Source organism: Anolis carolinensis, chromosome 5, assembly GCF_035594765.1.
Source record: "Anolis carolinensis isolate JA03-04 chromosome 5, rAnoCar3.1.pri, whole genome shotgun sequence".
Lineage (NCBI taxonomy): Eukaryota > Metazoa > Chordata > Lepidosauria > Squamata > Dactyloidae > Anolis > Anolis carolinensis.
In genome coordinates, this window is record NC_085845.1 from 101794784 (window position 1) to 101811399 (window position 16616).

General features: G+C 40.3%; 1 protein-coding gene across 1 annotated transcript in view; it reads right to left on the reverse strand.

Annotated features, from left to right (window-relative positions):
- Positions 1 to 8031: 8031 nt before the first annotated feature.
- The window catches only part of cracr2a (calcium release activated channel regulator 2A), a 40953-nt gene continuing 32368 nt past the window's right edge, over positions 8032 to 16616 (reverse strand). The window contains exons 13-17 of the mRNA XM_008111340.3: positions 15454 to 15535; positions 14815 to 14929; positions 12964 to 13065; positions 11226 to 11302; positions 8032 to 9765 (exon numbers count right to left, since the gene is read on the reverse strand). Of these exons, the coding sequence (XP_008109547.2) occupies positions 9675 to 9765; positions 11226 to 11302; positions 12964 to 13065; positions 14815 to 14929; positions 15454 to 15535 (467 nt within the window). The 3' untranslated portion in view covers positions 8032 to 9674. The remainder of the gene's footprint in view (positions 9766 to 11225; positions 11303 to 12963; positions 13066 to 14814; positions 14930 to 15453; positions 15536 to 16616) is intronic.

Here is a 16616-nt window from a genome sequence, read left to right on the forward strand (position 1 = left end):
AGGCTGCCTTGTTGACGTGACAGGCCTCCGCTGGAAAGTTAGCGCGCGCTTGGAGCTTCGCGGCTTTGCATGCGTCGCTCTCGAAGGATGAGAGGCAAAGGCCGTTTTGTCTCCTTTGCTCCCAGGCACGTCTCTCTCTGAAAGACTTCAGTCCAACAAGACGGGAAAAGCGGGGAGTCGTCTTCTTCATGGCGTTTCATGAGGGAGAATTTACTCGCGCAGTTTTGGAAAGGCATGACCTTTTTAGAGACCCTAACAGCCTTCGACTGGGTTGTTGTATGTCTTTCGGGCTGTGTGGCCATGTTCCAGAAGTATTCTCTCCTGACGTTTCGCCCACATCTATGGCAGGCATCCTCAGAGGTTGTGAGGTATGGATAAACTAAGTAAGGAAAGGAAAGAATATATATCTGTGTAGATTCCACGGTGTGGCAAGAGTCCTTTGTCACTGGGAAGCCAGCATTAATGTTTCAGTTAATCACCCTAATTAGCATTGGAAAGGTTTTTGTCTCTTGCCTGGAGGCATCCTTTGTTCAGTCATTAGCTGTGCCCTCAGAATGTTGGTTCCCAACTACTGTTTTGATTTTAGAGTTTTGTAATACAGGTAGCCAGATTTCGACTGTGTGGACCATAACAAACCGTGGCATGTGCTTGGTGGTATGGGGATACCAAGTCACCTTGTCTGTCTCCTGAGAAATCTGTAGAAAGACCAAGTAGCCACAGTAAGAACAGACCACGTAACAACAGACTGGTTCAAGATTGGGAAAGGAGTACGGCAGGGCTGCATACTTTCACCCTCCCTATTCAACTTGTATGCAGAACACATCATGCGACATGCGGGACCTGAGGAATCCAAGGCCGGAGTTAAAATTGCTGGAAGAAACATTAACAACCTTAGGTATGCAGATGATACTGATGAGGAACTGAAAAAGATGGATTTTTAGACATATATTGTATGCACATTAGAAGCAGTGAAATGTAGAAAAATCAGACTTTCTCTGTGTTAGATTTTAGGGATGCACAAGCTGACAGGACAAGCTGGGAGAAGGGGGGGCTGTTTTCTATACATTCCAGTGTGAATTGGTTCCTAGTACAGCTTGACAGGTCAAGAGTGGCCTCTTGATGGATCTCTCTTTTTATTTATTTATTATTACGTGCATTTATACCCCGCCCTTCTCCCCAAGGGGACTCAGAGCGGCTTACATTCTGCCACGAGGGCCATCAACAAATATACTATAAAACAAAACAATTAAAACATGATAAAATATACAAAAATTAAAACGCTGCAAGGCAGCGATATTGCACCATCCTCAGTCATTCAATACTGCTACAATTACAGATTTGCGACCCGATTGCATCTTTTGGTGTCTGTGACTTGCTACAGGCTTTTAAGAGTGCTTAAGATAGGAAAATGCTGATTGTGCATATTTATGCCCATGTATGTAAGCATGTGAAGTGCCGTACTGATGACGAGATGTATGTAGAAGCATGTTCTTTGTCTGAAAATGTATAAAAGGCAAGTCAACGCCTTGATTGGAACTCTGGTTTTTCTTTCGGAAGAGATTCCACTTCCAGAGTCTTCAGCTGAATATAATAAACCTGACTTTTTGGCCTCTCAAAGGATCTCTCTTGCTGTTATCTCTCCTGTCATCTACAACAATACCACTCTGATGGCTGAAAGTGAGGAAGAGCTGAGGAGCCTTATCACCAAAGTGAAAGAAGAAAGTGCAAAAGCCGGGCTGCTGTTAAACATCAAGAAACCCAAGATCATGGCAACCAGACCGATTGACAACTGGCAAATAGAAGGAGAAAATGTGGAGGCAGTGACAGACTTTATATTTCTAGGTGCGAAGATCACTGCAGATGCAGACTGCAGCCAGGAAATCAGAAGACATTTACTTCTTGGAGAGCAATGGCCAACCTTGACAAAATAGTGAAGAGCAGAGACATCACACTGGCAACGAAGGTCTGCATAGTCAAAGCAATGGTATTCCCCATAGTAACTTATGAATGCGAGAGCAGGACCATAAGGAAGGCTGAGCAAAGGAAGATAGACGCCTTTGAACTCTGGTGCTGGAGGAAAACCCTGAGAGTGCCTTGGACCGCAAGAAGATCCAACCAGTCCATCCTCCAGGAAATAATGCCTGGCTGCTCACTGGAGGGAAGTATATTAGAGGCAAAGTTGAAGTATTTTGGCCACATCATGAGAAGACAGGAAAGCTTGGAAAAGATCGTGATGTTGGGGAAAATGGAAGGAAAAAGGAAGGGAGGCCGACCAAGGGTGAGATGAAGGGACGGTATGCTTGAAGTGACTGGCTTGACCTTGAAGGAACTAGGGGCGGTGACGGCCGACAGGGAGCTCTGGTGTGGACTGGTCCATGAGGTCACGAAGAGTCAGAAGCGACTATGCGACTGAGCAACAACAAAAAAACTTTTTGGAAAACCAGAATCTCCATAAGCTTTTGGAGAAAAATGGCAATTGCAACTATTTGTAAGCCAGTTGTGCCCATACCTTGAGAAGTTTGACTTGGCCATGGTAGTCCACTCTCTGGTTACAACTCAAAGAGATTACTGCAACACACTCTACATGGGGTTACCTTTGAAGACAGTTCGGAAGCTGCAACTGGTCCAACAAGCGGCAGCCAGATTGATCACCAGAGCTGTGTACAGGGAGCATACAACCCCCTTGCTGAGCCAGCTCCACTGGTTGCCAATTTGCTATCCAGCACAATCCAAAGTGCTGGCTTTAGCCTATAAAGCCCTAAACAGTTCTGGCCCAGCTTACTTGTCTGAACATAACTCCCTCTATGAATCATCTTGGAATTTAAGATCATCTGGAAAGGCGGAGACAAGAGACAGAGCCTTCTCACTAGTGGCCCCTCAGCTATGGAACTCCTCCCCAGAGAGATTAGATTAGCTCCCTCCTTCCTGACCTTCCAGAAAAAAGAGAAAATGTGGCTCTTTGACCAAGCCTTCAAAAATCTAGTGCAATAATTAGATACAAAACTGACTTATGGAATGGCCCTGGACTACGCCTATGGATCACATGATTTAACTTGTTGTATGGAGCCCCTGGTGGCACAGTGTGTTAAAGCACTGAGCTGCTGAACTTGCGGACCAAAAGGTCCCAGGTTCAAATCCTGTGAGCAGAATGAGCGCCCGCTGTTAGCCCCAGCTCCTGCCAACCTAGCAGTTCGAAAACATGCAAATGTGAGTAAATCAATAGGTACCACTCTGGCGGGAAGGTAACGGCGCTCCATGCAGTCATGCCAGCCACATGACCTTGGAGGTGTCTACGGACAACGCCGGCTCTTCGGCTTAGAAATGGAGATGAGCACCAACCCCCAGAGTCGGTCACGACTGGACTTAACGTCAGGAGAAAACCTTTACCTTTACCTTATGGATTCAATGGCTTTTAATTGTTTTAATGGTGCAGTTGTAACATATCAGGTTTATTCACAACCTTCATGTATTCAGCACATGAAGGTTGTACTGTATTCAGCATACAAGTAGGAGCCGCGATGGCACAAGGGGTTAAACCCTTGTGCCAGCTGACCTGAACTGCTGACCTGAAGGTTGAGTTGCTGGCCTGAAGTTTGTCAGTTCAAATCTTTGAGATGGGTGAACTCCAGTCTGTCAGCTCTAGTTTGTCGGGACATGAGAGAAGCCTCCCAGCAACACACCTGTTCATCCCCTGGGCAACGTCTCTGTAGATGGCCAATTCTCTCACACCAGAAGCAACTTGCACTATGTTCTCAAGTTACTTCTGACACAATAAAAAAAGCATGCAGCTACATAATTTGTCAGTCCAGTTACAGATAGGTTTGAAGGACTTTCTTTGTGCAGATAACACAGGACATCTTTCCTATAATGAAGAGCAACATGAGTTTGCTCTTAACAGTTCAAAGTCTGCATGGCGTCTGATGGAGTTGCTGCTCTAATCAGTCTGAAGTCTAAAGCCTCTCATGGCTAAAGCATTTCTGAGTTCTGAAATGGAGTCTCAGATCTCAGCAATCCCAGATCTGATCATGTGGTCTGCAGCCCCTCCCACAACCTCAAGAAACATAGAGTAAAGGGAAAGTTGTATACCTAAACATACATATGCAATACAGTAAGCAAACCAAATCATATACAAACAAATTACTAGTAGAGACTTGATGAAGGTTGCTAATTTCAACACGCAGGAGCATCACCTCCTTCCACTTCTTCTCCAGTTCAATCATCTGCTTGGAGGACACACAAGACACCCTTCTTCAGGCCCGATTTCTATGGGGTCCTTTTTCTCTTCAATCCTTTACTCTAAAAGAGTATGGTCCCTTCCACACAGCTGTATAAAATCTACATTGAAGTGAATTATATGACAATGTGGACTCAGGGCACTTTATCCCAGGATCTGATCCCATGTTTTCTACTTTAAACTGGATTATATGGAATGCTACTACTACTGTTATAACAACAATAGCAAGAACTTGCATTTTAAGGCCATTCTCCAAAATATGTTAACTCCCTCTCCAAGTGGTAAGCTTTGTATTTAAATAGCCAGGATATGACTATAATTTGATGGATCCTTTGTCACCTTTTTACAGTATTGGGCTGTCATTGCCCTTTCCCCACAACAGATAGGTGGCCAGAATTATTAATATGGAAAAAAAAGAATAGAGAGAAGAAAAACAGCAGTTTTATCTTGGCTGTCAGAATTTATGAAGTTATTACAACCAACCCTGAAGCCTTTCCTAATATAAGAGAGGAAATCAAGGTCTTCGTGTCAGAGTGAGTTACTAGATATCATGCTGACAGTTTATTTTTATCCATGCAATATAGACTCTCATTTGGATGTTCCCTAGTTCCACAGATATTTTAAAGAAATATCAATCCCAAATAGCATCTGGGTTATCATAGCCAACTGAATACGAAAAGTTATCCATAAAACCTAAAGGTTACTGATGATGATTTGGGATGATGGAGCAGAGGATGCAAGAGGGGGAATGCTGCACACAGCATAGTTAAAGAGGCAGTACATGAATATCTGGCTAATTAAATGAATTCAAGGTGCCAGGGCAGATTGGAGGAAAGCAAATGTTGCCTCCATCTTCAAAAGGGGGAGGGGGAGAGGACCTAAACAATTACCACCCAGCCAGGAATCAGGAAAGATCTAGAGTATATAAACAGAAAGGGTGTAAACATCACTTCAGGACCTATACCACTTTATCACATGTATTAAATTCCACTGAGTGCTACACTTAAAATCTGGGAAGCCATAGTTCTCATCACATTCATTCGGCTTTAAGTATGGGATAGAGCATTCTTTGTGTAATTTAAGTGTGTGGGCCAGCATTCTTTTCAAACATTTGAAGAGATGGTGGGGGAGTGATTTTTGGTAATGAGCTGGATGTTTGGCCAATTCTCTAATGTGAAAGCATTACCTTTTGCTTTTGCTCACTGAGTTTTTACTTTGCCAGAACAATTTCATTTTTTAAAATAGCTTTTCCGGGTCCTTTCCTTCCTTTCCCTTCTTTTCCCTTCCTTCCATGATTTGTCTGTGCCTTGTGTTGCATGGGAAAGCTGGGAGAAAATGATGATGATGGTTATTGTTAATATTTATACATTATTTTAGTAGTTGTACACTATTTTAAGTCTTTATTAACCAATCGTGTGTTGATACATCGCCTCCTCCTCCTGTTGCCGCTTGAACTCCTTTTCTATCCCTTTGGCCTCTTCCTCGGACTGTAAATTGTAAGTTTTTATGATTTATAATAGTCTTTTAGAGTTTATTGAAAAAACGTGAAATAGCGAATCCACGAAAAGTGAACCATGAAGTAGTGAGGGAACACTGTATATAATTTTCTAAAATTCACAATACATTGGATTCTTGGTATCTTCTGGGGGTTGCAAGACCCCCTGTGCATACCAAAATTAGTGGATGCTCCAGTCCAATGACACACAATAGTGTATTAAAATGTATAAAATGGCCAAAACAAAGTTTCCTTTTGGGATTTTAAAATGTTTTTTCAAGTCATGGATGGTATAATCCATGGATATAGAATCTGTGGATACAAAGAGCTAGTTGTACCTCACTGTCTATGCTGGTTCGGGCTCCTAGGAATTGCAGCTCATCTACATGGACCACGTAACATTGATTGAAGGCATCTCCAAAACACAGTGTTCAAATACATGGTGGAAACATGTGCAGGGACATGGCTTGAGACACCTTAAATCAGCATAAGCAAAATTGCAGGATATTCCAAAATGGACCTCATAATGTGCATCATTCACATGTAAACCACATCAAATGATGAAATCTTGTTAAGGAATGTGCGCTCCAGCTATCTGCACATGCACATTGTGGCAGGGGGAGTTGAAAAAGAAACCAAATCATCCAAGGTTATGAAGCCATAGATACTGTGGATCCTGGAACCAGATAGGAGTTGGACACTTCAGTGCATATAAACACTGCCCAGGCCTTCACCTGGATCCTGGACTTTACATGTGACCAGCTGCACATTTGCTTGACTTCTTCCATTGCTGTTTTCACCTCACATTACTTGACTAGCATAAATGTGTCCAGAGTGAAGAATTTATTCACATTAGTTATTTTACTTGACCATAGTGAAGAATATCATGGTAATATGCTCAACTTGCTTCTTATCCAATTAACTTACTTCAGAAGTTGTTTCTGCTCCTACAAGCATCTCTTATCTTTATTTACATTCATTGCAATAACAAAAAGAGACAGGACAATGTTGTCTATTTATAGCCAGCCTGTTATCAGCTCATTAATTCAGTGTCCAGCCTCCTTGTCTATTGCAGCATCTTCCTTGTCTGTTCTACACATGCTTCATAATGTCCCAAAGATTAACTCTTTCACAATTAGCAGCATGGACATTTTAAACTTGTACAACATATATTGACATTACACTGATAAAGAACCCTTAGTTACTATCAAGGAGCCAGATTCAAGACATGAACTGAGTTTGAAGGCAACAAAAAGAAGTTTATTCAATCCGGCCAGATAAGATGTCAGTACAGTCTCAGTTCTAAAAGAACCAATATAAGATTTACAGAGAAGTACAGAACATTTTATTCTCTTTGGTAGCCATTCAAAATACTCGCACCCTCCCCTGATTGGCTGAAAAGCTGGCCTGGTTTTGATTGAGCTCCTGTTGGCTGGGGAACCCTCCTGATGTCACCGTCCAAAGGATAGTGGCGGGGAACAAAAAAGAAAAGCTGTGGTTAGTGGGTTTAAAGTCCAAGTCCATTCAAAGAGCCGCCCCTGTGCGGAATATGAGTCCAAGAATTTGTCAATGAAAAGGGTAAAATAGCATCATGATTGATTTAAATGTCCAGTCCATGTAAATACAAAGTAAGATGCTCAGAGAACACAATGGGTTTTTATGCAAATATTAACAGTTCAATGGAAGGTATATAAAGGTAATCTGTGCACTTTTGTTTAGCAACGTATCAACCCTATCAGGAAGCCAAGAAAATATGCTACATGATATTATAATTACATGCTGGTATTATCCTCTCCTGATGGTCTCAGCCTCATATGCCCTTGATCATGTGAGCGCATATATTGTTATTCAGCTTCAGTATATCCAGTTTATCCTTTATTAATAAGCATATATGTTAAGATCACACAGTGTGTATGGAAGACTGTATAAATTTATGAACGATTCTCAAATAAATATGTGAGCAGTTTTAAAAATGTAGGCAAGCCTTCCTCGTGTTAAAAGATAGAAAGATAGGAAAAATACCAGCCTGGGATTGGGGCACGGGTGTGCATTTCCTGTCTAGCCCCCCGAAGTGATCTGTTTATGAAAGGAGAGTTGCAGTTTACATATATACAAAGGAAATCCCATCAACGTAGTTAGGGCTTTTAGACATGTATACATTAGCTGGCTTAGCCATTACCTGTTCCCAGGCAGGGGATTAAGTAAAACCAGATTATACATTTACAGTTTCAGGGCCCATCTACACAGCATCTAAAAACGAAGTTACCAGGTTAAAGGTGGGTGGATACATGAGGCTAGAGTTGCAGTTTACATATATACAAAGGAAATCCCATCAACGTAGTTAGGGCTTTTAGACATGTATACATTAGCTGGCTTAGCCATTACCTGTTCCCAGGCAGGGGATTAAGTAAAACCAGATTATACATTTACAGTTTCAGGGCCCATCTACACAGCATCTAAAAACGAAGTTACCAGGTTAAAGGTGGGTGGATACATGAGGCTAGCGGTAAATCTGTGCTGATTCACTGTAAATCTGTGCTGATTCACAGGGTTAAAAGGTCCCTTTTTATCTTGATTTCGGTCGGAAAATGTGCATATTAGTATCACTGTATAATTCTGCACTCGCAAAAAGCACATTATTTCCTTCCCTCCCCCTGTGAAGATTGCTCCAGTGCACTTGCGCTTTTAAACAGCCCAAAACAGCTGATCAGCTCATCGAGTTGTGAAATGGACACATAGCTGATTTAAAGACAGCACAAAGTGAGAGCAATTTGAATCAACAATTGGGGGAAGAGAAAAAAAGCCAGTGGAAGTTTTTTTAAAAAAAAATTAACTCCATTGTGTGCTGAACCTTATATGAGCACATACGAATCTAATTATATTTATATTAAAGATATTGAGGAGGTAAGATGGCAGCAGCTCAGAAAATCCGGGCAAAACTGATCTCCAATGTCGCGGTTGACTGTGCTGGGGATGCTTTTAACTAATAGTGGTTTTTATATCCAAGGTGTTCCCTGCTTGGATTTTAATAATACTGTACTTACTTGGTTTTATCTTGTTTTTAATTATGTTGGTGCTAATCCATGAAATATGCAGTATTTGAAGGGCATATGCTGACATTGATATTTTCAGCATTTTAATGTTTTAATGATTTATATAGGGTTTTAATGGCATGTTTTATATTGTATTTGATGGTCTGGCTTTTGTGTATTTGTTTGTTTGTCTTGCATGCGAAAGACCTATGGTCTAAGCATTAAATAAATTTGGATTTGGATATTAAAGATATTCACATGTGTGCAAATATGGTCCAGTGCATAACAGAGTGATTTTTAAAAAACCCTTCTGCTGGATGTCCCTCATCTGCCTTCCATCTCGTTCCAATACAGAGGGAGCCTTTGAGGACGGCAAGGGGAATAAATCCTGGAACTGACAGGTCTGTTTGGGGCACTACTGTCAGCTCCCGGGATTTTTTAACCCCCATTTAAAACCTGCATTTTGTGCTGTCTGGAAGCACCCTCAATTACCCTTTAAAATATTTGATTCCATTTGATTTCATCTTATACAATTGATTTAATTTCATCAAAGTAGATTTTATTTACAGGAGGAGATATAGCTAGCTGGGCTTCTCCCCAATTGAAATGGAGCGACACTTCAGAATTGCGAATCTTGAGAAAAGAAAAAAAATAATATAAATTAATATTAATTATATCTCTGTTTGTTTGTGTTTCGTCAGGAGGAGGAGGCATGTTTTCAATAACAATTGTTTAAGTACAACAATTCAATTAGCTAGTAATGGTCCCTATCTTCACCCAGCTTTTCACCCATTCAGGAACAGAGCTATAATTATTCCCAGCATGTCATTTCTCATGCTGTAGTATGAAATGGATGTGATGATGAAACCCAAAGAAAGATGATCAGGTTGATTAGTTAGAGGGAGAATGCCTTCTATTGTTTCAAACAACAAGATTTTTTCTTGAAGTCTTGATGTAGCTGAACAGTTTTTTCCTTCACTTTGTCTTCTTGTTCTTTCAGAATCCTAAAGAAAGCAATGTAAGAATTGATTTTCTGAACAGGCTCCATGAGCTATGTAGCCCACCACTCCAGTATCTAAACTGTAAACATGAGTTGTTGCATATGTTGTGGAAATTCTTCTTAACCATCTTAGCTAACAGCCAGACATAGACCTATGTTTCGTGAATTTTCCAACTGCTTCCCTCTGTTTCTTTATTTATGTTATTTATTTATTTATGACATTTCTATCCTGCCTTTCTCAACCCAAAAGGGGACTCAAGGTGGCTTTACACATAGGCAATTATTTGATGCCTTAAAAACAGTGCACAATTCAAACAGACATTAAAAGAAGAAAATTCGTAGAGGGAAATACAGGTAAGCTGGGCCAGAACCGTTTAGGGCTTTATAGGCTAAAGCCGGCACCTTGAATTGTGCTTGGTAGCAGATTGGCAGCGGGACAGGGTAAGTTCCCATTGATAGCACAGCTTCTGCCACCTAGCAGTTCGAAAACATGCAAATGTGAGTAGATCAATAGGTACCACTTCAGCGGGAAAGTAACAGCACTCCATGCAGTCATGCCAACCACATGACCTAGGAGGGGTATACGGACAATGCTGGCTCTTTGACTTAGAAATGGAGATGGGCACCACCCCCCAGAGTCGGACTCAACTAGACTAGAATGTCAACTAGACATTACCTATACACAAAAAATTAAAAATAAAACAAACACAGAGATTAAAATCAAAGTCAAACAAATGAATCTAGCAATATAGGAGTAATCCCATGACATTTCAACCCAATATATCCCCCCATCCCTGCCAACTCCAACTAACAAATAAACAATATTCCCTCTTTTTAAAAAATATTGGGGAGGAAGAATCAACCTAGAATCACATTGACTTGTTACGCTGCTGCATCACATTAGTTTACTAAGACTTCAAAATTCATTTAACACATCACACAGGTCACCCATCGTTTATCCGTGCATTTCATTTTTCCCCTGGTAAGTGTAGATCTCTAATCCTTTAAATTCATGTTGTGTTCTGATCCTGTCGTCTGGGGTTTTTAACCTATCCCTCCCAATTTGGTCATCTGCAGATTTGATGAGTATGACTTCTATTACATCATCCAAAGCATTGATAAAGATGTTGAATAGGAATTGGCCCATAACAAAACCCTGTGGCACCCCACTGGTCATTTCTCTCCAGGATTAAGAGGAGCCATTGACTGAACCCTTTGGGTTCAGCCAATTAACCAATTTCCAGTCTAGCTAACAGTAGCATTGTCTAGGCCACATTTTACTAACTTCTTTGTGACAATGCTATGGAGAGCCTTGTCAAAGACCTTACTGAAATCAAGATATGCTATATCCACATCATTCCCTTCATCTATCAAGCATGTACTTAAAAAGAGAGATATGGGTCATCTGGTATGACTTCGTTTTGAGAAACCCATGTTGATTTTGAATGAGTACCACTTACTTACCTCGCCAAGTGAAGTATAGACTTGTTGGTGTTGTCTCCTGATAAGGCACTGCATTCATAAAATATTAAATTGTAATCCTAGAATAGATAGATAAAACATTGGAGAATGGTTAACAAAACTAAAGAAATGAATTTCATTGGAGACAAATTCTGAATTCTGTTTTTATTCTCTCTGTGGGCATGATAATAACTTTGTGTAGTGTCTTTTATTTTTTTTATCTCTGATGTTCTGTTCTGTACATTTTATAGTTCCTTGCCATGGCCTTTGGCTATCACAATAAACAGTTTGATTGATTGGTTGATCAATTGATTGAGTAAGTGAATGGGGCATCTAGGGACCTCATTGCTCTGGGGAGAAAGGAACAGTGCAGCCAGCTCTTTGCCAAAAGTACTCTGATAAAGGCAACACCTTTACAATAGAATCTCACTTATCCAACATTCGCTTATCCAACGTTCTGGATTATCCAACGCATTTTTGTAGTCAATGTTTTCAAATACATCATGATATTGTGGTGCTAAATTTGTAAATACAGTAATTACTCTGTAGCATTGCTGCATATTTAACTACTTTTTCTGTCAAATTTGTTGTATATCATGATGTTTTGGTGTTTCATTTGTAAAATCATAACCTAATTTGGTGTTTAATAGGCTTCTCCTTAATCTCTCCTTATTATCCAACATATTCACTTATCCAACATTCTGACGGCCCGTTTATGTTGGATAAGTGAGACTCTACTGTACTTTAAATAAATTATTTTCTAGTGTCACTTCTTGTTGCTTCGTCCACTGGAACATTGCAGCACACCAAAATACCTGGGAGTTACCCTGGACCGTGCTCTGACTTACAAAAAGCACTGCTTGAATATCAAGTAAAAAGGGAGTGCCAGAAATAATATCATACGAAAGCTGATTGGCACAACCTGGGTATCACAACCAGATACAGTGAAGACAGCTGGCCTTGCACTTTGCTACTCTGCTGCTAAATATGCATGCCCAGTGTGGAATACATCTAACCACATTAAAAGTGGACGTGGCTCTTAATGAGACATGCCCCATTATCACAGGATGTCTACGTCCTACACCGCTAGAGAAATTATACTGTTTTGACGGTATTGCACCACCTGACATCCGTCAGGAAGTAACAGCCAATAATGAAAGGACCAAGGCAGTGACTTCTCCAGCCCATCCCAGCCAGCAAGCCAATGCATTAAATCAAGAAATAGCTTCCTAAGATCTACAGAGATACTCGCAGGAATACCTCAACAAACGAGAGTCTAAAAGTGGCAGGTTAAAATCCAGAACCCCAATCCATGGCTGATACTGGATGAGAAATTCCCTCCTGGGCACACAGAAGACTGAGCGGCTTGGAAGATTGGGCTCTGGCAGCACAAGATGCAAAGCCAATATTAAGAAATGGGACTACAAAGTGCAGTCCACAACATGCAAATGTGGAAAAGAACAAACCACAGGCCACTTACTACAATGCGGTTTGTGACGTGCCCCATGCACAATGCACCTTCTCACAGTGACACAAGAGGCACTGCAAGTGGCCAGCTTCTGGTCAAAGGAAATCTAATATAAAACCAAGTTTTAAACTTTGTCTTTTTTAAAATACATTATAACTATACCCTCGATTCACTTTTGGCACAATAAATAACATTAAAATGTATTTTAAAGTTGTTCTCAGGGTTCACCCAGTGATGATGATGAGTTCCTCAGAATTTTCCTACTTAGTTTACCTGGGCTAGGTGTTTTCCTAATCCATGGGGAACTTCACGTTCTTTTTCCTTATCAGTTTTATTACCAAGCAGAAGGATAGGAATGTTCTCCCCTGTTGCCTCCTATGAAAAATGAACAGCAGGTGAAACATCAAGAAAACCTTAAGAAAAACCCAAATTAGCATGAAAGTGAGTATAGACAGCTCCCAGTAGGGCATCGACACACAATGTTTATTTTATTGCAAAGTAGAGTCAACATTTGATGAAGAGAAGTAAAAAAATAGTAGTTTGTTCAGATGCTTAGAGAGAAGACATGGACATTATTCACATGAATATATTAGCAGAAAGGTAAAGAAATGAATTCAGTCTCTGACCATGGGCTGTGGTCTTATAGAGTTTTGCTGCCCAGGCAAGGCTGACTCTTGCAGCTATGCATTTGTCTCATTCACACTTCACACTTTTGACAAAATATAAAAGCTCTTTAATAGTCAACGGTCAACAATGCCAGCTTTTAGGAAAACTGTAGATAAATGGTTCTGAATGTTGAAGAAATGCAGCTCTTGATGGTGAGAGCCTAATTATTCAAAGCTACATTAGCATGAGTTAATGCAAAAGAAGGGTGGGTGGGGGGTAGATTCAAACAGAAGGAAAAAGAGACAGTTGAGAATTCCTTATCCAGCATTCCAAAATCCACAATACTCCAAAATTATCCTCACTAATAGCTGTTTAGCCCCCGGTGGCACAGCCGGTTAGACCACTGAGCTGCTGAACTTGCTGACTGAAAGGTTCCCAGTTCAAATATGAAGAGCGAGCTGAACTCCCACAGTTAGCCCTAACTTCTGTCAACCTAGCAGTTTGAAAACATGCAAATGTGAGTACATCAATAGGTACTGCTCCGACGGGAAGGTAACGTGCTCCCTGCAGTCATACCGGCCACATGACCTTGGGGATGTCTACAAACAACTCCAGTTCTTCAGCTTAGAAATGGAGATGAGCATCAACCCCCAGAGTCAGAAACAACTAGACTTAATATCAGGAAAAAACCTTTACCTTTACCTTAGTAGCTGAGATAGTGACATGTTTGCTTTTTAAACTTTGTTTCATACATAAAACAATCAAAAATATTTTCTATAAAATTACCTTCAGAAATGGGTATAAAGTGTATATGAAATATAAGCAACTTTTGTGTCCAGACTTGTCATTATGTATATATAAAGCTTTTGTCATTATGTCATATATAAAGCTTTTGAACTGTGGTATTGGAGGAAAATCCTGAGAGTGTCTTGGACCGCAAGAAGATCCAACCAGTCCATACTCCAGGAAATAATGCCCGGCTGCTCACTGGAAGGAAAGATATTAGAGGCAAAGATGAAGTTCTTTGGCCACATAATAAGAAGACACGAAAGCTTGGAAAAGGTCATGATGCTGGGGAAAATGGAAGGAAAAAGGAAGAGAGGCCAATCAAGGGTAAGATGGATGGATGGGATCCTTGAAGTGACCGGTTTGACCTTGAAGGAACTGGGGGCGGTGACAGCCGACAGGAAGCTCTGGTGTGGGCTGGTCCATGAGGTCACGAAGAGTCGGAAGCAACAACAAAGCTTCCAAAATCTGAAGAAAATCCAAAATATGGAATACTTCTTGTCCCATCCATTTTGAATAAGAGATGCACAACCTGTAGACCTGTTTCTTCTTTCTACTTGAAAATTAAATTGTGTATATCCACCTGTTCTCCATCTTGTTTATTTGCAAATAAACTCAGTGACTAGAGAAATTCATGTCTCCAACCACTTTTCTTTCTAACAATAATGAAACCTGGGTAAGCTTTGTCACTCGAAGTACTTAGTAGAACCCAAAGCAACATCTAAGACTTACCTCAATGCTCACTAACCACTGCTTCACAGCCAAAAATGTTTCTCTTGTAGTTATATCATACATCACAATGACTCCATCAGCTTTTCGGAAGAACTGCTTGGTGATGCTGCGGTACCTACAAATACATAATCTCAGTAGTCCCACAACCATACCATGGCTAAAGGCAACAGAGCAATTGTTTGTCACAAAACTGAAATGTAGAGTAAATGAATGACCCATGATTTAAGCAAACGGGTCATATCAGGAAGCAGATACGTTCTCACCCGCTACATTCCTGACTATGACAAGCTATCATTTTTGTTATATAGTGCCCATCCTTTCTTTCAAGGAACTATGGGTACATCTCAAGATCTTGTTCATATTGGTCCTCCCACCTTCACAGCTTGTTATCTGAATCCATATTAACAACTACATATTCTAATTTATTTATCCAAAGCAGACCATGATGCAAATGCCTTAGGCTTTAGCTCTATAACACTGCCTTTCCCTGGCTCTAATGAATTAGCTTCCTGGAATCAAATGCTTTAAAAGGATCTTATTCCAAATTGATCCAAGATACTATCTGTGAGTGTGCCTTCAAAGTATCAGCTGCCTTCCGGATGGGATATGTTGTGGTAGTACACAAGGGGATGTTGGTACCTTTCCTGTCCAGCAGTGTCCCACAGTTGCAGCACTATGCGCCTATTATCCACCGCTACTGTTTTCACACTGTAATCCACACCTGTAAAGATAAGAAAGTCCAGTTGTTTGAGATCTGTGTGCTCCTTTTGGATTATAGAAGCCTGATTAAGAATATAAAAGTATTATAAATACTTATATTCATCTTTACATATGCTCAGACTCGTATATATATCTGCTCAGAAGTAAACCCCATTGAGATCAAGGAAACATAATTGCAGCATTTGGTTTAATCAATTATTTTTTACTGTTCCAACTATGCAATTATAAGTGTTCTTTTTAGATACTGGAGTTATATTAATGTCTAGAATAATGTGTACATTTAATGAACAATTGCTACAGTTCTTTCAAATATCTCACTAAGGTAATAATAATAATAATAATAATAATAATTATTATTATTATTATTATTATTATTATTCAGATTAACACTGAATTTTTAGCACTGATATTAGCATGGAGTTTGGCATTGAAGAAGGGAAAATTATTATTATTATTATTATTATTATTATTATTATTATTATTATTATTATTATTATATTGTATGACACAGCAAACAAAATAGGTATGCTGGATTTCGTATCACAAAATCACAAGTCGAACACTTCCCAAGTGTCTAAGACTGTGTGATGTATTTTCGGATGATGCGCGCAGATCCCAGTAGGGTGGCCTTTTGCAGTTGGCAGATTGTAATTTTGTCAATGTCTATTGTTTCCAAATGCCGGCTGAGATCTTTTGGCACGGCACCCAGTGTGCCCATCACCACTGGGACCACCTGCATTGGTTTCTGCCAGAGTCTTCCAATCAAGTTCAATCTTGAGGTCCTGATAGCAGCTGAGTTTTTCCTGTTGTTTTTCGTCAATGCAACTGTCACCTGGGATGGAGACATCAATGATCCAAACCTTTTTCTTTTCCACAACTGTGATGTCTGGTGTGTTGTGTTCCAGAACTTTGTCAGTCTGGATTTGGAAGTCCCACAGTATCTTTGCGTGTTCATTTTCCACGACCTTTGCTGGTTTGTGATCCCACCAGTTCTTTGCTGCTGGGAGGTGGTACTTGAGGCATAAGTTCCAATGAATCATTTGGGCCACATAGTTGTGCCCCTGTTTGTAGTCTGTCTGTGC